The sequence below is a fragment of the Argiope bruennichi genome, chromosome X1 (assembly GCF_947563725.1).
Source record: "Argiope bruennichi chromosome X1, qqArgBrue1.1, whole genome shotgun sequence".
Lineage (NCBI taxonomy): Eukaryota > Metazoa > Arthropoda > Arachnida > Araneae > Araneidae > Argiope > Argiope bruennichi.
In genome coordinates, this window is record NC_079162.1 from 43,169,011 (window position 1) to 43,194,540 (window position 25,530).

General features: G+C 30.6%; 1 protein-coding gene across 3 annotated transcripts in view; it reads left to right on the plus strand.

The window, feature by feature from the left end:
- Nucleotides 1-891: 891 nt before the first annotated feature.
- The window catches only part of LOC129958218 (arylsulfatase B-like), a 41,000-nt gene continuing 16,361 nt past the window's right edge, over nucleotides 892-25,530 (plus strand). For 2 of the 3 annotated variants that reach the window (XR_008783180.1, XM_056070500.1), the window contains exons 1-7: nucleotides 892-1,030; nucleotides 9,947-10,058; nucleotides 14,532-14,583; nucleotides 15,185-15,288; nucleotides 16,551-16,660; nucleotides 21,473-21,555; nucleotides 25,418-25,519. Coding sequence is in view for 2 of the 3 variants with exons in the window: in XM_056070500.1 (XP_055926475.1) it covers nucleotides 913-1,030; nucleotides 9,947-10,058; nucleotides 14,532-14,583; nucleotides 15,185-15,288; nucleotides 16,551-16,660; nucleotides 21,473-21,555; nucleotides 25,418-25,519 (681 nt within the window). In the remaining variant the exon portion in view is untranslated. Of the gene's footprint in view, nucleotides 1,031-9,946; nucleotides 10,070-14,531; nucleotides 14,584-15,184; nucleotides 15,289-16,550; nucleotides 16,661-21,472; nucleotides 21,556-25,417; nucleotides 25,520-25,530 lie in introns of all 3 variants that reach the window. The other variant, XM_056070501.1, reaches the window with a different exon arrangement.

The following is a 25,530-nucleotide window of genomic DNA, read 5'->3' on the forward strand; positions in this document are numbered from 1 at the left end:
ATAAACCCCTTTGGAGACATATTTTTTTAATCATTTCTTTGTTGTTTACAAGCAAAGAAAATACAACCTTTCATTGTAATTAGCCCATTAAAGATTCACCAAATATTCACCTTCATTTCGTAATAATATTATAGTTAATAAAATGAATTTTTATTAATATTGAAATATTGTAACCTTAACTAATTTTATTTAGTTTTGGATATGTGCTCTTGATGTCAGTAACAAATTTTTGGGTAAAAATGACTTCAACTGCTTTTTTTTTTCAACGATAAAAAGTAAAATAAACAATTTTTTTGGGACGAAAATGACGACGATTTTTTATACACTTTTATTTAACTTATTTCTTCCTTGTAAAGACAAAATTCTGTTATTTATTTTACATTCATTACATTACATTATGTTTCCCCTATGAAAATGCACTATTTCAAAATTTCCAAGGTTTAATTATCAAACAACCGATTAATTTCATTAAATGTCGATTCCGTGCTCTTTGCATCACTTGCAAGTGAATTTTAGGGGGGAAAAATTGATATTAAGATTCCATATTACTTATAACAATGAATTATAAATTGAAAATTAGAATATAAAAAATTAATATAAACAAAATTACTTTTTAGCACATGCCAATAAAAATAAGTTTTTAAAAAACTTTTCAAAAAAATTTAATGAGTGGCAAAAACTTCTGACACATTCCTCTATAATCAGAGGAAACTAAGGCAGGCAACTCGGCAATTACGACCTTAAGGTTAAGACCTTTCAATAAATTTGAGGCTCCAAACGAGCTTGCCTGACGGGTTGGAGTTGCGGAATTCTCGGTGCCGAAATCGTTGACCTCTGAAATATTCATTGTCGCTTGAATGTATCTGATTAATCCGTCGCAACACTTCGTGAAAGAAATTGTACTGTGGAAAGATGTCCCCAGTCTTTTTTGGCTCTTTATTCTGTAGTTTCTCGGCATTGTTAATGATGTGCAAATTAACTGCAGCTGCGAAGAGGCCGCACATATTTTTTGTTGTAGCTGATGATCTCGGTATGTCTTTTTTTATATAATGTTTTTTCTTTTAAAAATGATCTCACTTTTATCTATATAAAACATAAGACTTATCTCTTTAGTCTTTAGAGAATAATTCTGAATAATTTTAAAAAATTAAAAAGATTTTTTTTTCTTCTTAATTTTACAGTTGAGAAGGCGAAGAGTTTGTTTATCGTTTTTCTTTTATTTTGTTCATAAAAATTTATAATATATTATATTTTATATCCAATTCGTTTATAAATTTTTTTTTATCTGAAAGGTATCTGAATTGTTTAACTATTTTCCAGCAAAACTATCAAATTCATGTAATAAATTTAGAAAACATTTTATGGAATCCATTTATACTGCATTGCCCGTTAAATAAATAAAACTATAAAATAATTATTTTAATTTATTGAATATTTTTTACAACGTTTCTGTTATAAGGAGCAATTTGATTGGCTTATCCAAAAAAAAATTAATTTAAAAATAATTTTTTATTTTAAATGAACTGCTAATGCTATTATAATTTCTATTTGAATTTATTTAGTTGCATTCTGAAGTCTCAGTTATGTTTTCTTCTTAAAATTGACTCGTAATGTTTGTTTTTGATGGAAGAAAAAGAGACTGCTTCAGAAATTATTGTTCTTCATTTTTTCTTTCGACAGAAGGTTTTGTAAAATTATTTTTCATCTTTTTATTTGTGCAAACGTTTGAAAAAAAAATTTGTTTGTTTTTAATCATGTGTAACAAAAGGATTCATAATTCGATGAATCTGAAGAGAGTAACTCGATTTACTTTCATCCTTTTATTTAACATAATTTTCCAAATAGTTAAAAACGTTTTTTAACGAGAAATAGGTAAACCAAATCATAATTAATGCAATCAAAATTGTATATAAATATCTGTTAAAATTCTTACGAATATTGCATGTGTTTTTGTTATTTGTTGATTCAGAAAACCTCTTTTAATTTAGACTGAAAAAAAAAAGAATCCCATTAAAACAATTTCGCTTAAAATAAGAGGGAGTGTCTTCCGAAACTTTCCCGAATTCTCCTTTCCCTCATAAAATTGTGGATTTTCGATAAGGCCAAAAACGTCTTGCATGATATTGGCTAACAGTGGTTACGAAATACAGATCTTTGACGTGAATTTAGCATTTTTTCTGAATTTATCGTGAAAATATTATTTAGAACTGATTTTTATTTTCTGATCGATTAAAATCAAAATTTGACAAGGAAATAAATACAAATTGCGTTTTAAATGAGTGACAGACATACAGCCCGATAGAATGCAGATTTGGTGTAATCTCTGGGGCACATTAAATCCGCCGGAGCCAAATGCCTTCCCACTGGTGTAATACGAAGCTAAAAGAAGTGTGTGCACTGATGCGAGGATCAAACTCTGCCCACACCTTCAAACTAAACATTTCCTGCCACAATTTTGCACAATTGTTTCGTATAAAGTGCAATTGTTACTATATATCTCATATGTCATAAACTCCTTGCAAAAGTGCACTCTTAACATACTTTGAACCAATGCTATAGTAGTAAGGTACAAAAGGATAACAAAAAGAGACAAAATATCATGAGCAGCCTTCGAAATTTAGTTTACCAAGAATTACATTTAAAAAATTTAGAATTGATTTATTCCTAAATTTCTGCTTGAAGATTTTTATTAAATATATTGTTCCTTTATATGATATTACTCCATTTTTATGATAATAAGTTTTATCCAAAGGCAGCAATTTCTTCTTTTTTTTATCAAATAATATAATTAAAAGTTTAGAAGATAATAATAATTAATAAAATAATTTAACAAATAATAATTAATAATATAGTTTTAACTATACAGAAAGCAAAACTTCAAAGCAATTTACATCAGAACATAATGTATAAACCCAAATTTGACACTTTGGGCACTCTGCTCATTTCATTCTTTTACTTTGGTTCCTCATATATGATATAAAATCACATACCTTTCGTTTTTGTTCTTTTTATGTCTTTAGCGTCTCTCTACTACGTTTTTGCTTTCATTTGTTCCTCTTCCTGATTATGAGGAGTAACAGTTATTAGAATTATTAACTGACTATTCTTTTAAACCGAAATAATAGCCCCTTGATTCCAATTTACCAGATAGCATAAAAAATCAACAATGAATCAATAGGGGCAATTTTTAAGCAACGGCAAATATTCGCCGTATCTTATCTTTAAACTATTCATTTTAGTCAATCTTTTAGTCAATTTAAATCAAACAAGTCTCCAGTCTGAGAATATAATAAAAACGTATTTTGCACCTTATTTTAAAACTGAGTAAGAATGAATACTCTTTTATTAAAATATTTAATTGATGATATCTAAATGTAAATGTCTGTTCTGTAGCTGAAGCCATGTAAAACTTGTCTAAACAAATCACATTGTATTTTAAGTTGCTTATTAGATCCAAACAATTTATAGTATCAAGATTACGATATCAAAACAATATTGACCTAGGCAACGGTCCAAATTTGGCCGTTCTCTTCATTACTACATAATGTGTTTTTGAAAACAAAATTTTGCAACATAAATACAACTATTATCCTATTTCTTCTATTGTTTGCAATGATGTAGCAACTGAAGGGACAAGGAGGAATACTTACCCAGAGCGCCATTCTTGGGGGGAGCCAAATGGACGAAAAATTGTATTTATACTAGTTTTTAAAGTTAAATATGATAAGGAGACGAAAAATAATACTATGCCCTGATCCCACTGACATCGAACCAGTGGCGTAACATAAATATTTGTTTCAAAGTACATTTGTTAAACGCATTTTAAGTGTATGAAAAGATTTATCAAATTATCTTTATTTTACATGAAGCTCTTAGCATAAAACAAACCTTGAGAAAACGATTCAAATAGTAATTACTCTACTTTTTTTGTGTGATGAAATATCTAATTATTACATCACATTATCTTATGATTATAAATTTTGAAAACCGATCCGATGTGTTGATTGGTTTGGTGCATGTTAAATCTGGCATCTTGGGTTTAACTTCCTTTATTTGGTACAGCATGGAAATTTAAGGCATGGGTTGCAGCCTCAAGCGCCGTCTTCATTATGGTTCAAAATTACGAGGCCTCTCCTAAAATAGGAACGTTAAATTAATAATATGAATTTAAGTGGAAACGAATTATGCAAACTGAATGGGCTTGATTAGGTTTGCGGTAATAAAGGCTTATTTTGTATTTTTCGCAAGAAAGTAATGTTCACCTGTTCGATAGTGTATACGTTAGACTACATGTATTGAATGATCATAAAATAACTTTCTCTGTGTTGAAGGCATCTGCAACTAAAACTAATAAACATAATGGAACACAAGGTTGGTCTTAGGGGGCACGGGTCCTATTTAGAAACAATATTAATTTGACGCTATGGTTTCCAGCAAGCTTGCACCGTAGGATTCTCCACCAGTATCTTTTTATATTTTCAAATCTGGAGTGAATTAAAAAAAATCGCGGATTAGAAAAACGAAAATTTCCTCGACAATTTTTTAAAATTATTATTAAAAACTATGCCAGAATTTTCAGTTTTATTTTTAGCATAACTTTTTGATTACAAAATTTTTATTTTTCTATTAATGGTGCGAAAACAAATTCTAATCGAAAATAAAATTATCTGGTAGGTGAATCTAACTACGACCCAAGATTAGACATTAAAAAAAGCCTGCTTATGCATTAATTTTTTCTAGATTTGGTTGAAACCATTTTTTTAAAAAAAGATTCTAAAGATTGTGTGCTAAGAAAACAAAAAGATTGCTTTTCTAAATTTTTTATCAGTCTGGAGATTCTTGTAAATGATGCACAAGCCATGTGTCCTGCTGGCTCCACCCAAGCAACACCACTGAACTGAGCCAAGCGTAAACTGCTGCACTCTGATGTTAGGCCCCTTTGGGAAGAGGCCCGATTTGGAGTAATCGGTCCCAACTGTCTAAAGACTAATCCTGATGAACCAAAATTTGCAATCCCTCCTCTGCCAAAGTGCAGACCATAATATAAATCTCAGCGTCTCTTTAAACGAAACAGATTCGGGAATAAAATCATTCCTCTTTTCTCGCTCAGATGAGATATTTTGCTAAGGAAATCCACATTTCAATTTAAAGTGATCGATTCTTTTTCATGGCGAATAATAAATGATTCGCCCGGGAAAACATGAGATGTTGAATTGAAAATCATTCATTTTTCTTATTTTAATGAAAATAAATACTGAGTGTTTTCTTTTCCTCTTCTAGCTTTTATCATTCGTCAACTATATAATGGATTCTTCCGTAGGATTTGTCTGTTCTTGCTGGACTTATTACCTTTAAAATGACATGCTATATTTTTCAGAATTATGTGTAAATAAATTATCAATTTGCAAAATAGCAATTACATATAAATAATATTTATTCCGTGATAATCAAAATATTCTGTTTCTTACTGAATGAATTTTACCCTGGAATTACATTTTAACCTCTATTAATTCTTTATTAAATAATATAAATTATTAAAAAAACTTTTCTAGTCTTTTTGTACATTTTTTTAAAAAAATCTTTAAGCGCTTTTTAATTTTTTAGCACTTGAATTAGCTACATTATAAAATCCTTTAATGAAAATATGAGAAGTTTTGGTATTGCTTATAAAAGTTCTTGAATTTTATTAATATCAAGCATTTGAAATTTAAATAATCAGATTTTTTAAATAAAAAAATGCCATAAAAATAAATAATTCGTTGGAATTACGTGAAATATTAATGATACAAATCTCGGTCTTTTTTAATTTAAGCATTTTCAGTGTGCTGACCTTCCCTGTATAAAAGATATTGTACCGGAAAAAACTTTGCTACAATTTTCCTTTTCTTTACGGAATTTATCGTCTCATGGTTTCTACAGTCCGCACATGAAATTTGGTTTCAATCTTTTGATTAATTTCTGCTAGAGATGCCTCCAAACAGAGCTACTTAATTTATTAGCAACTCTTAAAGATTAGTTTTGTCTCTTGAATTGACTCCATAATAAAGAGCATTTTTGTATATAGCCAATAATAATATGCAAATTAATGACTTCTGAAAGTCTGGTAAGCTCCGGAACCCAGAATAACATTTGTTGTATGTTTTTTAAATCAACGCTACTTGATCTTTGCGTTTCGTGCGCTTTAAAACTCCGTGTCAAAACCTCATAACAATCACACTACAGATAGAAAATTAAAAGAAAGAAGGAGGACGACTAGCTGGAAAATTGCCAAATGTTAGCAATAGCTCCAAAAAAATTATGTTCTGTATTTGCTTAAGATCCATGCAATGCGATTTCTTGCGCTATTATTTTTCTACAGCTTACCATACTTTAGGTGAATGAATTTTATTTTAACAATCAGACACAGTAGCAAGACATGAAAGTGTCTCAAACCAAACAGATAAATATTAATTGTTGAAAGTCAATTATAGTACATGAGCCCTTGCAAAAGAACTGCCTAAAAAATGAGTCGTCTCTTCTAAAATATGATAGTTCATACAATATAATTGTTTCGAGGCAAGATTAAATTTATTGGTTTTATTTCCATTTCTCGTGTCCCTCCAATCAGAATTTTACCACATACCAATAGCTTTATTACAAAAAAATAAATAAATAAACCAGGGTATGTTATAGGTAAAAAGTAAACAAAACTATGTCTTTTTTTTTTCTTACAAAAACCCAAACTGAAAGGAAATTAAATCCCTTTCGCAAGAGCTAAGCAGAATGAATTATAACGTTTAATTTGTCTAATCAACCAATTCTCGAAAAAAATTAGTAAAAACAGTTTCTAAAAACACGCTTCGTGTGCAAAAAAAAAAAAGTTAAGAGATTTAGTGAGGAAGAAATTAAACTTTAATAGAAAATTCCAGAATTATTTTTAATTACATTTAAATTTTTACAGTTGGCAACCTTCAGCAACCGAATATTCGCCATCATATTAGTAGCATAAATTTAATCATGCTAACCAACTTTGATGAACTGCCGCTAAGAATTGGAAGAACTATTTTAGATTAAACTTACACAATAAATCTAAAACATTTTGACTGCACTCACAAAGTAGAAAAATTAAGTAGCAAAATTGCCCCAGTTATTGAGGCTACGACCTCTGTCAAGGTTTTATTTTGCGTGAGCTCTCGAAAGAGTAGGACGATGGGAAGCAAGCGGCCATTTATGAAATATTTAGTTGTTTTAATCTTTCATATGAAATAAATCAAGTCCGAGAATTGGACCAGAAGGTGGAGCTTCGAGATTGGTTATTTGATTTTGCCAAATTTAAATATATAGATTTAAATTAATCATTGTTAATGTTAAAGCATCTAGAAATCCATTTTTCTCAACTTCACTACCAGGTGGCTTCACTTTTGCGGAACCAAAATCGATTTACATTAATCAATTTATTGAAAATTGAATTTTCAAAATATTAAAATAGAACACTGGCATCGAAAATATAGAAATATAAAAAATTTCAAACTTTCAGCACATTAAGAAGTGAGTATAAAACAAGTTGCAAAATTCAAATTTTACAAACGTGAAACGAGAAAAGTTGAATAGAAATGCATAAAAAGAGTTAGATAAGCTTCTTTCCGATGCACTTTCAGATAATAAAAATAAAACTAGAAAATGAAAATGGAAAACTGAATAAAATTTAATTTAAACCAGCTGGAGTAGTCTCCCTATAATTTGCTGGTATGTTCTTTCATAAAGGACTTATCCCTTCCCCTCATATAAAATTGTGGACCCTTGATAAGATCTTGATTGTATTGCCAACGAATAATTACTAAATACTGATCTTTCGCACGAATTTAGCATTTTTACTGAATTTATCATGTAATCCATTGTGAATTTTTTGATGATTAATCCCTGGCATATTGTTGATAGAATCCGAAAATAGAATTTTTATTTTAAATGCGTTTTTCCATTCGATTTAAACTAAAATTTGACAGAGAACTACAGAATTGTAGATCATTTACCAAGTTTCATATATTTAAGTCATTGTGTTTTTGAGTTTTCTCGTTTACATATTTATGAAAGTACATACCAAATGATTGTCGACCTCTTGACGGATTTAGTTAGAAATTTAATAGGTATCTATAATTTAGAATTAAATCTATGTACCAAATTTTTTCCATCTAGCGCTTTTAGTATTGTTATCATATTAACTGTATAACATTCGAACTTTAACGTTCGAACAGCCGGACAAACAACCTCTTCCTCTGAATGGATTTTACTTAAAATTTGATAGAATTCTAGAAATTTGAAGTAAAGACCATAAATCCGATATCTTCCCTCTAATTCAAAGCATTTTTGAGTTATCATGTTCCTAGATCGACACATATAATTCCCAAAAATGTCTTTTGCGAACTCAGGAAGGTCTGAAGCAAGGCGATTCATCAAAATCTCGATTCGAGTTTTTTGACGATCGCAATCCTTTCTATACACTTCGTGTACGAGAAAGTAATAATGATTAACTGTACCTGCAAAAAGTTTTTACATGTAAATTAAGTGTCAGCAAGTTCATTATCAAACAGCGCTATCTGATATGCAGGCATAAGATCCGAAATAGTTTACCCTTCATATATTATAAATACGCACAAGAGTACAAGATAAATTATTTCAAGAAATAACAAATCCGACAATCCACAAAATTTCCATTACAATCCTACAAAACGAAAATTGAATGTTCCTGAAGGAGAACTTCAATTTTTGCCTTTTTCGAGAATGGCGGCTCTTTTGCAAAGATTAAAATACTTAACGAACGTTTCGCGGACTTGGTGACTAAACCGTACTGCAATTTGAATTTAAGTAATAAATTCTACTAACGGAGGTCTTAAGTAGAAAATAAAGGTAAAAAAGAGTATATTGACAAAAGCACAGAATTTTCCACAGTCCAGATTTGTTTTATTAGTAGTTTTACAATAAATATTTACTCCCGCTATCATTGCATTTCTTCGTTTTATCGAAGTATTCCCTTACACAGAAAAATTTCGGAATACTACACTTACCAAATATAAAAGGAAGATGTGCCTAAGTCCCATAATTCAGGCCAATACTTCAAACATTCAATGAATTCAGTTTTTGATGCAGAATTTTGAGTTTAACTACTTGCGCTGGAAAGATGTGCCATGCTTTTATCACAAAATCACCAAAGATATGCACACGTTGGCAGGCACGTTGCACGTCATCAAAGAAGTAAAAATGATGTTCGCAACCCGTCGACTGAAATTATTCGCTGAAGCAGATTTTACAGAGCACAATCTTGAGTTGAAAATTAATTCATTTAGAAGATATAAATCGTTTTTCGATTTCTGTAAGGAATCGGAAACTTTGTGTTGCCTCACTGCAAATTGCAGTGGACTGTTTTGGTACGCACATCTGTGAATCTTTTGACAGTGCAATTGGTTAAATCCCTTGCAAATTGGATTTGTAACCATAGTTTCTATGTGTCTTATGTCTGGATGTTGGATAGTCACAGCTTACAACAGTGGAGTGAAAGGCATCTGTAATGGGTGTGTTTGACTCAGGAAAAACTTTACTTACGCTTTAATTAAAATAAGTGCACAAATAGCATTCATAATTTGCGAATGATATTAAAAGAACTTCGCAATGTACTATTATGAGTTGCGCAATACAATCATAAATATCTCTTTTACGAATGATATCAAACTTCGCAATGTACTATTATCAGTTGCGTAATACAATCACAAATATCTCTTTCCTATGGCTATGAATGTAACTTTTTTCTTGTACCGTATCTTCCTCTATTTGCGTGGATAATAATAATATTTACTATTACGGGATTGTTCCCCCCTCCCTCAATAGCATTTAGGGTCTAAATTTTGGATATGCATGAAATACAATTTCTGTTTTGCATTATGTCAGAAAATGAAAATTAGTTTTCTTTCATTAGGTTGGAATGATGTTGGCTGGAACAATCCGGAAATGCAAACACCTCATTTGGATGAATTGGCAAGAAACGGGGTGATTATGAACCAGTCCTATGTTCTGCCTATATGTACACCGTGAGTACCTAGTACGTGAAATTAAAATTTTTATAGCTGTTATAACTATGTTAAAAACTTCATGGTTAGTTGGAAAGTTTATTTGAGAATAAAATATTCTAATAGATTGTCTAAAATCCAAAACCTACTTTTTAATTCTATTTCCATCTTTTGATTTTTTTTTTTTCAATCCTAATTACAACTCTTGAAAACATAAAAAAATTTTGCATTAGGATTAAATAATCGCTTTTTACCTTAACCGCAATATGTAATGTATGTTAATTGCAATATGGAATAAATGCATTACGGTACGGCATACATTTATCCCCAGTAAACTAAATGTGGTAATCTCCAAAATTCCATTTCAACATTATTAAATGAAAATTTAATATTTCTCAAGATAACTTTCTTTTTGTCGCTATCCAAGATGGTGGCTCCTTAGCGAGCGTCTCGTGGATTTGACAATAAGACGGTTATCTTAAATCTAATCAATGATTTCATCAAACGGAGGGTTAAACAGTTTTGAATCATAAATAACTTTCAAAATTATTTAGCTTGATTGCAGCCTAGAAAATAACGCTACAAAACATACTTTGTTGTTCATTTCCTTAAATTGTCCTGATCTGGGTTTGAGATTCGATTCCATTGAAAACACACAGCTGTACAGGAGCCGAAAATGTATTTAATTCAGGTAAATTATGAGGTGTGGAAATATAAAGAGGTACAGTTATTAGCTTAGATACTCCTTCGTCTTCTGATAACAGTTCAGAATTACAATGTCCCGTCCCAAAATACCCTTCAAATAATTTTGGAGTAGATTAGAGCATTAATGGAACTGAATCATTAACTTCAAGTATCTCTGGAGATTGTGTATGTTTTAGAAACTATGTCATTGAGAATTTGATTCATGAAGCAAATGTAAAATAAATGCTGCTATGATATCCTGATTGCAGAGAGCCAGCTTTATGAGTAAAGATTTCGTTGAAGATCGACTTTGCATATGAGCCTGAGGCACTTTCATGCATAATATACAGTTTATCCCAAAAGAGTGGAACAACAGTTCCCCCTCCCCTAAATATTGCATTTAAATACATATTTTGCTAATACAAAATTTCATTAAGTAATATGGGCAAGTGAACGAAAATATTCTGTCTTCTGTAGGGATAAAAAGTTTAAAACTTCAATTTAATATGATCCCCATAGTGTAAAAAGGCCAATTAATATGATTTTTTTACATTCATCTAAGCACACATAAAGTTTCAAACTTCTATCTACAAAATAAGCAGTTATCTGTTTATATCTAAATTTAGAGAGGTTAAACACAAATTTAGATGAAAAAATTAGTGTCAGAAATGCAAATTTATTCAATGGAAAAAAGCTGTTACATAAAAATATTTGCATAGTAGTACAATATACAATCATAATGACTTGAAAGAAATTTTATAATCACATACACTGTAGTTCACTTTAATTAGTCGACAATGGCAAATTCGACTTTATAAAGAAGAGAATCGAAATTTGAGGAACTGTACATTTAAGTTATCTCAGAGAAGCACTGGAATGCCGAAGTAGAAAATAAAATTTTTTGCAAGCAATTGTGTGCCTAATATTAAGCTTTCTAAAAGAATGATATATTTTATAACGTGGAAAGATTTGAATTGCTAATGATATAGGCTTCATGGAATTGAGAAGCTAGCCTAGTTTCTTATTACAAAAGACATTTTTTTTCCGAATTCCCAGCATAATTCTAGGAAGGGTTTTAATGGAAAGATTTAGCGATTACAAATTACAGGATTCTTACTTTCTTCTTTAGGAATGAGGAGGATGGGTCGTTTCACCAGGGATACAGACATTGACATTTTGGCTTATTTTTCAAATTACTCTCAAGCTAAAGTACGGAGAGAGAGTTTAAAGCATTCCAAAAACAACAGTTCAGAGAATACTTCAATACAATAATCAGGCATCCATAGAGTAGTTACAATAAGAACATGATTAATGTCCAGAGATTTACAATTGGCCTCACTTCCGGTGGAGTCAGGTCTTTCTTCCCTCAGAAATGTCATTTGAGCAGATGAATGTTACCGCAATCTAAAGCAGAGGTTTCCAACCTTTTTGGACCACCTCCTTGTTCAGAAGAAAATCATTTGCTTGGCGCAACATGACCAAATAGGTCTTTTGCGCCAATAAACAACACAGTCCATAATTTTCTTTAGGAGAAAAAAAAAGGTTCAACATGCCCCTCTTCCTTATGAGGAAATCATACCAAATATTGAAATATTGCTACATATTATAGCTATTTTATCTGTCTATTGAGAATCATTAAGTAGCATTAAACGCGACAAACAAATGTAGTTAAAAATTGTTTATTAAAAATTTAAAAATAAACACAAAATCAATTGGAAAAAAATTGAGATAATTGTAGCCTATGAAGCTTTACCAATTTATAATATCGTATTCCAGTTTCATTAATACCAATCGGAAATTACTACGTTTAGCTAAGTGTAATTTATTCCTTTCATAGATATTAACATACCCCTGAACTCGGAACCTAAATGGCTTTCAGCTGGTTGGATAGGTATGTGTGGAATCGAAGAAATAGCACCTGTTATGATGTTCCGAGTTCGATCTTCATCACTACTCCTTCCGAGCGAATTTCAAAAATTTTAATATAAATAGATGAATTGAAATAACAGAGAAAGAAACTCTCCTTAAACAGTAGATAAGTACGGATTCAGTTCAAAAGCTTAACTAATTGCGACAAAGGAAAAGAGATAAAAAATTTCTGTGCTCTTGTCCACAGTTCAGGGTACCAAATTGGTATTGATTTCTGACACCAGAAACTCTTGGTGCCCATTTTTGAATTTTAATTTAAATTATTCGTCATTTTTTTAAATATGCGAGTTCCTCTCATAAATTTAGTGATTCTGCTTTATCTGTATTTGCAATAGGATCGAAAATCCAATTCAGTATATTCATGTAGCCACAGCTGATTTATAAATCTACTAATTCAGTCTATTATTGTATTAATTTTAAGTAGATAGATATGCCACTGTCGCCATTCTTAATTGGATTGCCTTTGAACCATTCCCATGGAAGGTTCCAACGCCCCTTGAAAGAGGAGTGATATTGCCCTTGTTGGGAATCTAGGATCAACATGAAAGTATCAGTCCTCAAAACCATCAGTTTTGAAATGATAAAAATCCATTCTTCATATGAGATATTCATCATCAGAGACAATTTTCCATAAATATATAGTGCAGTATTTTCAAATATTCGTTGTTTGGTATCGCTTTGTAGAGATGTACGCTGAATAGTGATCGATATATTTAGTTTATTTTAACTAGTATTGTGCCTGATTTATGGATGAATCTCCAATGGCAGTGCTTTCACACATGCAGTTGCAATGAAATGTTGCTTTTCCTCACTACCTCCTGTCGACATCTCTGAAAAGCACAACGAAAGATTCATTCAAACACCAAAGGTATGAAAATGTTAGCATCAATGAATTTGCCTTTTAATGTTTTAATAAATTTTGTAGGCAGAAGCGTGAAATTTTGTGTGTACATAGCTGAGTGTAAGAAAAGTATTTTACTACCTGACACTTTTACACCCTGGGGAGGGAATGTATAAAATAATTACTTTTTAAAGCTTTTTATTATCAACCCCCACAGAACTCAAAGTGTATTCATTTGATTGCCTTACTTTAGTTAATGATATTTTGTGAGTAAAAATACACATCTAGGCGCATTACTTAAGGAAATAAACTCTTGTTTCACTTTTTGAGACACTCTGTATACACTGGATATTGTAATTTTCGTGGCAAAACATTTATTGCTTATGTGAGGTACAGGTTTATATATAGGATTTAGTTACTTCGCTACCAACCCTGTTATCTCAAATTACCCAACAATATTGTTATGATATCTTCACAATATTGCGTGGCATTCAGAATACCTAACAAGGTATTGAAAATAGCGTAAGTGCCTTGAGATAATAGGATTGAAAATAGGCCGCCAATCAAAATAAAAAAAAAAAAGCTCAAAATATTTTTATAGCTTCACATTGCAATGTTATTCCAACAAATTAGAGTAATAAATTAAATTGATAGTCCAATAAATTAAAATTACTATGAATTTTGCTTAGGTAATTTAACAACATCAATATAATTTTAAAATTTTATGCTGTTTTATTTTATAAATGTTTGATTTAATCAATGTAAATACCGTAATGACTAGAATGCTTTGTTTCAATAAATTCAGGAAGACTTCGTTTTAGAGTAATTGTTTTTTGACACAGAGAAAGAGGCATCTTAACAATTGTAATCTGGATACGAAGCGAGAATGATTTATGAGCTTCTAAAGAATCTTTTCTAATATTCGCCTCTGTAGTCATTCATTGTTTTTAATATTAGAAAATAATATATATTTAAACGCATGTAGAAGAAATTTATATTATACACAGAAATGTGTTTACATCTATTTTCTTATTTTAAAGATCGAGGGCATCTTTTATGACTGGTTATTATCCATATCACATGGGCAGACAGGTAAGATACAATTATTTTTTCTTTTATATTCATTTTTTTATGTTTTCCAAAAAGAAAGCAATAAGATAGTTTTTTTTCCAAATTCATATTCCAATAATAATTTGGAATATAATTTTTTATTTAATCAAACAATAATACTTAAGAAAATACGGAAATTTTTTTGAAAATCATAATAAATTCTTTTGTTTGATTATTCTTGTATGCGACTTCAAAAAATAAAATATTATGAAATTCATTCTATTTTTATTTATTCATCAAACGCTCTTAATAAAAGTTTTAACAACTTATAAGTGATGAATTTCTCATAATCCACCGAATTAATTTTCACAGCAATCGTGAATAGGCGAATTCTGATAATAACCCGATAAATAAAAAATAGCCCGCGATTTTGACCTGAAAAAGTACAAAAAAACCTTTTCTAGATTGGAAGGTCAGTCTAAATTATATTTACTTTCGATATGCTTTATTTTAAAGAATGTGTTATGTTATACTATATCTTCGTGAAAATTTTTTTATCTCCATAGAAAATTTTATCATTTCATGCTATTTTTGCTATACTATATTGTTTGTTTAAGAAGTTATGTTATTTTTTCTTTTAAAGAATTGCGTTATTATAGTGCTGGAACCAACAGGTATACCCCTAAAGTTCGCCTTCTTGCCTGAAAAGTTAAAAGAACTCAGATATTCTACACATATTATTGGAAAGTGAGTTATTTGATTTTTGTCATTTTTTTTACAAAAGTGTCAATAGCTCTACTGCTATTTACTTAACACAGTTCTTTACTTATAGAGGGTAATTATAACATATGTGAATTTAAAAACTGGTAGAGAGGACCAAAACAGGCAAATTTTATTGATGAGTATTTTATTCAAAGATGTTCAAAGGATAGAAGACGATGATGAAGACCCGCACTTGTTAACATAACTTATTCACTGAATAGGTTATGTTAACAAGTGCGGGTATTTATAGCATTCCCAATGCTCTTTCTTGGACATATGATAATCCATGTGGCACGATATCACTTGCCTGCCAGGAAAATTCTTAGTATTATTTGAACCAACATTCTGCCAAATTCTTTGAAGGACTGTAAATTTCACCTGATCTATTGAATATCAGCACGTGCCACTTATTTAAAAAATAACTTCGAAAAGTCCTGGACACATACAAGAATAAGTAAATTAAAAATTAGAAGATATTGCAATTACATATCTTTAGTAATTTAGAATGGAACTTAAAATTAATGAAACTCAGTGTGAGTTCCCTCGGTTGCATGCAGTATATCCAAACGATGCTCGATTTTATGCCATGTATTTGCAATCACTTGAAGAGTTGTGAATTGGATAGCACCTGTGATAATCTGTGTCACTTCTAGGAAATTATTGCAACGTATCTCATAAATGAAAAAAAAATCGCGAGATTAAATCTAAAGATCGAATGACATCATTACTAATTTGAATTTTCTCATACAATCCTTAGTAGGCCACACTTAGTGCCATCCATGGTATTTTGGGAATAAACAATGTCGCGAAGCAAAACTTTAATAGCCATTCGTAATACGTGACATAAAAAAAAACTTCCTATGTCAGAATTTTACTATGTAACCGAGATTTTTTGGACGTCCTCTATTTTTCTAGCATAAAATGTATGTCATGGAGACCAGTTCTGTGTTCATTTAGCCATTTATATTGCTTGAAGCTACACAAAGGGAATGACAAATCATTTCGCAGAAATCAAACGACTTATTGCAGTCTTTTATATATTTATTTCAATTCGACTTTTCCTAACATACATTCTCATATGTTTATTTTTAAAATTGCTTTAGGCGTTTAGAGTCATCTTGTGCAGCCTTATGTATATTTTAACTTTATTTTCTCAAAAATCAAAAGGCTTCATTTTAAATTATTTTTATAATCTACTGGTAACTTCCGAGTACATTTTAAAACATATTTTGTTCTTCTTTTTTTAGATGGCATTTAGGTCACTGCAACAAATCATATACACCAATGTTTCGAGGATTTGATTCTTTTCTAGGCTTTTACTATGCAGAGTCTGATTACTATACGCACACAATTGAAAGTAAGTTTTGAATCACTTTAGCTTTCAGAAAATGCAAAATCTGCACAAATTGTTCTGACAAAAACACAGCAGCGAGGTGAATCATGCAAACTCACTCTAAATATTTATTCACATCAGAGTATATACAATTTTTTACTGAATCTATTATTCGCTATGGGATCTGGGTTTCCAATTCCTTCATGCTATTAGAAACTTGACACGCAAAGCAGGCCAGCTGTTAAAATAGTTGACAATTATTATTCCTAAATGAAACAAACTAAAAGCTCTCTGAGCACATGACCAAAACATGTTAATGTCATGATTTAACCACAACTGTAATTAGAACTTCGGAGACTTCTAGATTCTTTTAGTCATGTGTTACTCCCATCATGACAAAACAGCAGGTGCGCAATACCTAGGCTGAAACTTTAGGAACCCCTTTTTTGCTTACATTAAAAAATTACAGAAAGATTAAGTCTTAGAAATTAAAACTACTCACAGTTAAAGTAACCAACATCTCGAGAAGAATACTGTCTCTCGAATCAGAAGTAACTGCCGCTTGAGTTGATGACGACTAACCTCTTTAAAACAATGAACAACCTTGTATGCAGACTTCTGTCATTAGCACCAAGATAATAAACAGGCCACATTTGATAATGAAGTTCACTCCTCATCTCAGATATGATAATAACCTATCTAAACGGCTAACAGATTTATGTGGGGTTTTTTTCTATGTAGTATGGTTGATCGAATTCATCGCTCTGAAGGGACATAAACCCACCCCGTATTAGTAAGTGAAGTATTATAAAATATTAGTTTGCTTTCGAATAACAAGTATTTAATTTTGATTTAAAAAGGGTGCAGTGTTCATTTTTATTATATAGGAATTAATAATTCTTTAGTTCTAGCCTTTTACGGGTTAGAAATCTTCTCTGTGGTTTGTCTCTTTCTTTTGGTCGCCACCTTATATATCTTTAGAAAAGATTCCTATCACATCCTCCCCTACACTCCTCGTTTCTATTTAGGAAAATATCCACTCAGAACCTGTTTTTCCTGCCTAAACACTCAATACCACGATAATTGTTAAATTGCCCTCTTTAAGCTGAAATTCTGAAGCAGGCCAACTGTGTATTTTTCCAGAAGCATAAACACAAAAGAAACGAATAATCTAAAATCAAAAAAGCAATAAACTACGATTTACATCAAACTGTAGAAAAACATTTGTCATTGAACAGTAACAAAACAAGTTTTCATCCGTTCCCCATTTTCTGTTAGAGAAACCCCGGTATATATATATATATATATATATATATATATATATATATATATATATATATATATATATAAACATTTGGATGGGTAAATATTAAAACTTTTTATAATGATCTTTTAAGTACTTCTATCCATGACAAGAACTTAAATTCCATACGAGAAGATCGCATCTTTTCTCTTTTTCGGGAATTAATTTTTTTTTTTTTTTTTTTTTTTTGCAGACAAAAACAATTTTCTACAAGCTTTTCATTTTGTCCCTTTTTTAATTTTCACTTACTTTAACAACCTTTTTATTTTTATATCATTGTGAAAGATTGATTTTAAGTTTTTAAGAATGTTCCAGGTACCATTTGATTAGCCCAGTTTAAACAAATCTGATGCTTCCGCCATTAAACCCTATCCAACCAATCAATTTAGTAGGAAAGATATATCACAGAAAATAAACATTTTACCCCATAAGGCATTTCTTGAGTATTCAATTACCTAGTGACAGCAAGACTCCGAAGCATTTCTTGTCATATTTGACATATTATGAGAATGTATGGTCCATTTTTAATGTGTTCAGATAATGAAGACTACAGCTGAGTCAATAGTCTGTTAGTTACTTTCACACTAACTGGAGGAGGTTTGGCCCTCAATATATTTAGCTTAAGCCATGGGACACATATCTTGCAGATCTTCGGTTGCTTACGGAAACATATTAGTTTTTTTTATGTGCAAATATCTATGGCAGCTGTTTGAGTGAATACATGCTCATAAACCATTTCTGACATAGGAATTAAGTAAATCATAAAATAAAATTGTTAGCAGATCGATCAAAATGATACAGAATTGCTGATTCGGATAAATCTTTTTAGAAGTTTTTAGAAATGATAAGCCTAGTTTATAACTAATTCTTGGGAAGCGAGAATCAAAAATGGACAGGAAACTACGGTGACTTTTTTTCTCTTATTATCTATTATGAATATCAGCCAAAAAGACCGTCAGAAAAATTTCAAATATAAGCATAAAACATCATCAAATATTTTTAAATAATTAAAAAAACTATTTTAGATTTTACAGAATCTACAAATAATTTTCCAATTAATAACTTAAGCCCGCATTACGAATTTTAGCATTTTTTTTTTTTTTTTTTTTTTTTTTTAGCGAGCCCTTTTTTTTTTTTTTTTTTTTTTTTCCTTCAAACAAATTTTCTTCAACTTAATTTCAGGTGAAAAACTCTTTTCGAAATGTCATGTATACGTTTACGAAAGGATTTATTAAGGGAACTAATAAATAAATCGTAACAGAAGAAATACATAAGTAATTTTAATGAAATATTCCATTTAAAATTGATATTTTAATTTTCTTAATACTTCAACAGACTGATCAAAAGTCAAACATTATATCGAGCCATATCACATGGAGTCAGGTCTCAAAATTTGCTAGTGCTTGATCTATTTTAACCTGAAATAACAAAAACATAAAACTGTTTTTAAAATATGAAGCAGACAGTAAAATAAGCCGATGATAATAATAAAACATTTGAATAAAAGTGAATGTCATCTTTACAATGTAAGCCTGTCCAATAAAATGAATAAAAACACGCAACGAAAAGAAGTTTTTAAATCATATAGGTTCATTAATCGAATGGGAACAAACTTTCGCAGATGTACGAGATCACGAAATAAATCAATTCCGAATGAATGCTCACTGAATGTAGTAATTATCGATTATCTGAATTCTTAATGGTAGATTCGGTTTGACTGCACCCAACTAAATGGAAAAAGGTCTACAGTATATAGCTTTTGTTAACCCCTTGATGAAATAAACCCAGTAGGAACATTAATCGGCAGATCGCGTGTGATCTTGAACTCATTTGTATTCAATGGACACTCGAGAATAAATGGGTTTAGGGGAATCACAGGGCGATGTATTTACGAACTAACTGGCGAGTGAAGAGACTGTGAGAAACGAAAATATTGGGTTACTGTAATTGAGTTTCACTAACTCAAAGGTTCTAAAGAGAACATTCGATCAGTCTAAATGATACAAAAATTGGACAATAAATACTTCAGATGTTGCGCACGCCATATACTAAATATAGATAATTTTCCCAATGACGTCGTAAATCACGAAATTTACGAAAACGTAAATAAAATATATTTAAGCCTTAAGATTATGCACAGAAAACTTGAATGACTCTTAAAGGTAAAAAAAAAAAAAAGGGGGGGGGAAGCTTTGCAAAAGCTTTTTTTTTTTTTTTTTTTTTTTTTTTTTTTTTTTAAGGAGGTGACTTCTATAGGGAATCAAAATCTGTTCCTTTACTGGTGGATTTGATGACATATTAACAAAATTTGTGATCCTTCAACAATAATGCATTCAGGACACAATATTCAAGTGAACTGTTGGACTTACTTTCATTATTTGAGCTGTTTAATATTTGTTATAACACATTTTACGCATGAACGGATGATCAGCCGTTATTTCGCAACAGCTTGATTTCCTTGCTAATCCGATCTTGCTTCTTATGAATAGGCTCGCTCCTTTTGGTTTCTGGGTTTCTTTAAAGACCAAGCTCTTTATGGAAAAGCTGTCTCTTCTTTATTATTTATTTTTACATATTTCTTTTTAAATTTCGAGTTACTGTATAACTTTTTTCATTTAATAAACTGTGAGCACATTTTCTGAAATGGCTGTTTAAATTCCGTGTAATTTGGAATGATAGGACGCCATCCATAGCGTTCTGAGTTAATATAAAGTTGTTCAATTTAAACTTCACTATCTAAAGTTTGTACTATTTATCATATGAGTTATTGGGACTTAATATAGTGTCACATTTTTTCGCCAATTTTATTATTGTGTATTGATTTGTTGATAATGGGCGGCTGAAATTCCAAAATATCTTTTTATAAAATGGTGATTTTGGTGGGGGGAAATGGAAAATAGCTTCATCCTTTTAAATGGATGGTAATAAGATCTGTGTACCTTTTGATTGGTAATAGCGTAATGATTACTTTCTTGTCTTAATAGTACTCTAACAACACTGAGTGATACAACGGGACAGAACAGTAAAACTTAGAGTGGTTATAAGAGTGATAAATTGGTTCCACGGGGGGATAAGAAATCAAATCTTTCTAATCTTTTTAATTAAGTGGTACAGACTCTAGACAATATCGCAAGTAGAGATAAAAATTTAATGGTACAGCATCTATACCATCTTGTATGTAAAGAAACAAATTATATTTGTGATGCATTTGTACGGCCCATAAGAAAAGATTAAAGAAATTTTCGGACAATCGTTGAAGTAGAAAAAATGTATCCTATTTCATATTAGTTAATTACATTAGGTTTAAATTTTGCCTCCTTTTTAAAAAGTTTGGCAGCTTAAAAAAGTCTGTTGCATTCATTTGTTAGATTTATGTCTTCTTTAAGAATTTGCGCACTTAAAGCCTATTTTTTTTTACATTTCTCATATAGTTACTTGGTTAGCCTTTTGATAAGTATCATGTTTAAAAACATTTTCTTTAATTTATTTTTTTGGATTTCAAAAAAAGAAAGAAATGTCCTTTTCTTTTTTAGAATCGGTTCAAGTCTGGAAGGAACTTTTAGATTTTCATCGAAACATCTACCCAACTCATGAGTTTAAAGGCGTATATTCAACAGTAAGTAATCTCTAGAAAAGCTACTTTGAACGGAACACAATTATTAAATAAATATTCGTATATTCATAAATTATCTCAATTGGTGGATTATATTTGAAATGATTCTAAAGATTAAGTACACAATTATATTTATTTTAATGAAAAATAACATACAGTGTGATTCAAAAGAAAATATACAAAATGATTTAAAATTCTAGATATAAACCAACAGATGGCGAAAATACAAATACAAACCAAACTCACATAGGCAATTTTAGCTGGAGGAAGGCATTCTCCGTAATGTGGTGTATTTGAATTTCATCTCTGGTAATTTAAAATTCTGACCGTGTACGGAGAGTATAGAATAGTTTGTGAATACAGAAATAGGTAATATGCCGACCTGCTCACAAGAATATCCATCGCCACTGTAATGCCCCCTAAATCACAGGTATTTTCGAAAGGTTTTACCAATCCGTACACCAACGCCACGGTGTTTATATAACTATTAATGGTTAACAAGTGTGTGCAGTAGTTGCAAAATTGGACGTATACACGCACCGTCCATGTGTAACGAACTAAGAAATAAAGATCTACACCTATTATTGGCTAGTAAATTCTGTATTTTCATAAACCCGCTAGTTCAGTGTTTCCCAAACTTTTTGAATCTCTGCCTCCCAGCTTAAATCACACTTCTTTCATTCCAGTTGCATTCAAGTGATGTAGGGTGACTTGAAATTCTATAAAATTACAGCTTTCGCAATGCTTTGTACATAAATTAGCATCGCAACATATCATATCGCTGATATTATCGATTAAAACAATCATTATACATTTTAACTATTCAATACAGCATGCCGTGTTTGCCTTGATTCAAAGCAGACCGATTAAAAGGACTGGATTAATGGCGCAAAAGTTAGATTTGCTCATCAAATGCCAAACACATAATGATGAATGAACTCAATTCTCCCTGGCGGCGTAACAAAATGTTCTACTCTCCAAGCGGAAAGAAAAGCATGACGATCTTCGTGTCGCTGATAAAATCTAATCGTCTTTTCCTGGCAGTCACGTATGTTGTGCTCCTCCCAAATTACATCATCGATAATTCCATCAGCAATTCATGGTCCCCCATTTTCTTCTGACACAGACATAATAAGTGCCTTTCATTGGCCGATGTAAGCATTTTGCCGCCCCAGGCAATAATGCATTATGAGGCCTTACTTTAAAAGACGAGGCAATTTAGTCTCTCATTTCAGCACATTTTTAACGTAATTAACGCATTAATGATTTAATTTAGTTAAAAAAATTTTAAGTAACATTGTGTAAATAAATATGTCTCTATTTATTTATTTTATATCATGGAAAAAATGACTAAAGTAATAAAATTCATGAAAAATTAATCATAATTATTAGTTAATAATTTCCTTATTCAAGAATGAAAGCATTCAATTATTATGATAGGTTACAAGAACAAGCAAATGTAACGCTAAAAATCATTATTTTACAAGACATTTCAAGTGGAATATGACATAACCAGTTAAAGGAATAATTAATATTCCAATGCATTATAAATAACCAATTAATTACATCTCATTCAATTATTAAATATAGACACACTTTAAGTTCTAATATTTTATAATTTATAGATTTTATATTTTTACAATTTATTTGGCAACTAAACAGTAATATCACTTTTCAATTGATCTGCCTGCACTAATTCCCCACAACTGAGCAAAGAATTTTCTTAATCGGAAATCTGGCTCTAGATGTCTTATTTAGCAACTATTGAATCGAAAAAAGTATTGTTATGGATTTGTAATATTACTTCCCTGCGCATTTATTTTCCTGATACGGAATGTAGTTTTACATATAGCTCTAACGGATGCTGAATGGATGGAGGGTAAGTGGTCCCGGACTTGGCGATAAACTTGGTAACTATTTGGAAAGGAATTTGACGAAAAATGTGAAGAACTCAGAATATTTTAGAATCTTGGCGATAACTCTATTAACAGCGTTTGTTCTAGGACATTCAATATCCTGTCATGGAAGCTATAAAAACCCAGTAGTCGATTCGAGAAAGATAAGAGTTGAACGAAGTCTCTCCTTGGAGTGCTAATCTGTAGCAAGTTTTCTCTGAGTGCTTTGTGCTGTTGTTTAACAGTGATTTGATGTTTTTTACTGCAAGTTCTGTTCTTTTGTATGCTTCGGCTATGTTTTGCTTCTGTGTATTCGCGTGGAATAAAGAGTCGTTGTCCTTTACTATAATCTGTATTTTCTGAAGGCGGTTCAAGGTCACGTTTTCTACCTCGTTATTGGTTGTCTTGTACCAGTAACGCGGTAGAAAATGTGACCTTGAACCGCCTACAGAAAATACACAGACTATAGATCTGTTGGACTTTCTTATTGTACACTCACCAGAGGGGGTTTTCTGTAATAGTATATTGTTTTTATGGTTCTCGCAGAAATTCGATGAAAAATAATCAACAACTGACTGATTTAGTTTACGCTCAATAGACTCGGAGAAATTCCTTTTTAGAAAATATCCCGCGTTTCTTCACAAATGAAAATGAGAGTACGATTTTTGAGTAAACTTACGTTGAGTGTATGATTCTTACTTAAATGTCACTGTCTTTTGAGGAGGAGAACTGCACAAAAGCTGTTTAAATTACTGTGTTAAGCATTTACAATTATTATTAATATTTCTGAGAGGAGTAAAAATATTGAAGAGGTAGAATTAAAAAATCCCTGTTCAGAAGACAGCAGAGAAAAATCAAATGGTTATAGGAATTCCTAGATGTTTCTCAGAACGATGGGAAATGGATAATGCAAGAAGTATTAATTTTAAATAAAAAGCAATTTTTTAATAAAACATTATATTGTTTTGGAGCATGGAATAACACAAAGAAATCTCCACGGAATTTTAAGCTTTTTTTTATTCTAGACTGACATAGACAACACACATAACCGAAACTCGCGGGCACTTAGAACAAAAATCAAAAATAAAATCTAAACAAATTAATACAAATGAAGTCATGGAGGTATGTTATTATCACCAAACATATATGTCTTTTCTGCTTTCTCCTTTTAAATATCTATTGTTTTTCAAATTCAATGCCAAGTAACTCTTTTTGCATGGAATCGGAATTTAACCACTGATTAAATGATAGTTAAGTTCCGAAATTATTAAAATGTATATTGACATCGAGAGAAGACAAATATACAAAATTTCCAATCTCTAAAAAGTCAAGAATTGAGTAAAAATCGATTACAAATTTTTATCTTCACGGCCAATCAAATGAAATGAAAATATTGTAAAAAAAGGACAAAAATCTGAAAAAAATTATTATTTTATCTTTATCTTAGAACTGTTAACTTAATGTTATCTTATGTTCATTAATTAGATTGATATTTAGGTGTTTTTGTCAATTGCCATTAGCAGTTGAAATCATAATTAATACACATCACGACTTGAATTATTAAAGGAGAGCGATTAAATTACATTAATGCAAAAGATTTGTCTATGATTCATTTTTAATTTTTCAGCATCATTTGTTTCTTTGTGTGCAAAAACGTATATCAGCGAGGCGTTTTTATAACCACTGAGCTTTTCTGTAAAGGATACAAAACACTTTAATTCTAACAACCAACTATCTTGTAACTGTTGGCGACCGTTGCTTATATATTACAGGAAATAGAAAATATGAAGTAATGAATTTGGTGGAAAATATTAATAAATCATCGTTTCAAAATACCTATTAAAATAAAAAAAAAATATTTAATGACAATTATTTAACTGTTCCTGTTACTTTTCCTAAATATATAAAGAGTATTCAATGTTTTTCAAAAGATATTTTTTTATCATTTTAATTCCATTTTTTTTCTGCAGGAAGTAATGAAAAGAGCAGTTACAGATCTGTTGTCGCAGTCGGATCCTGATATACCACTATTTTTATACTTACCGTTTCAAGCAGTACATTTTCCTTTACAGGTAAGCTCGAT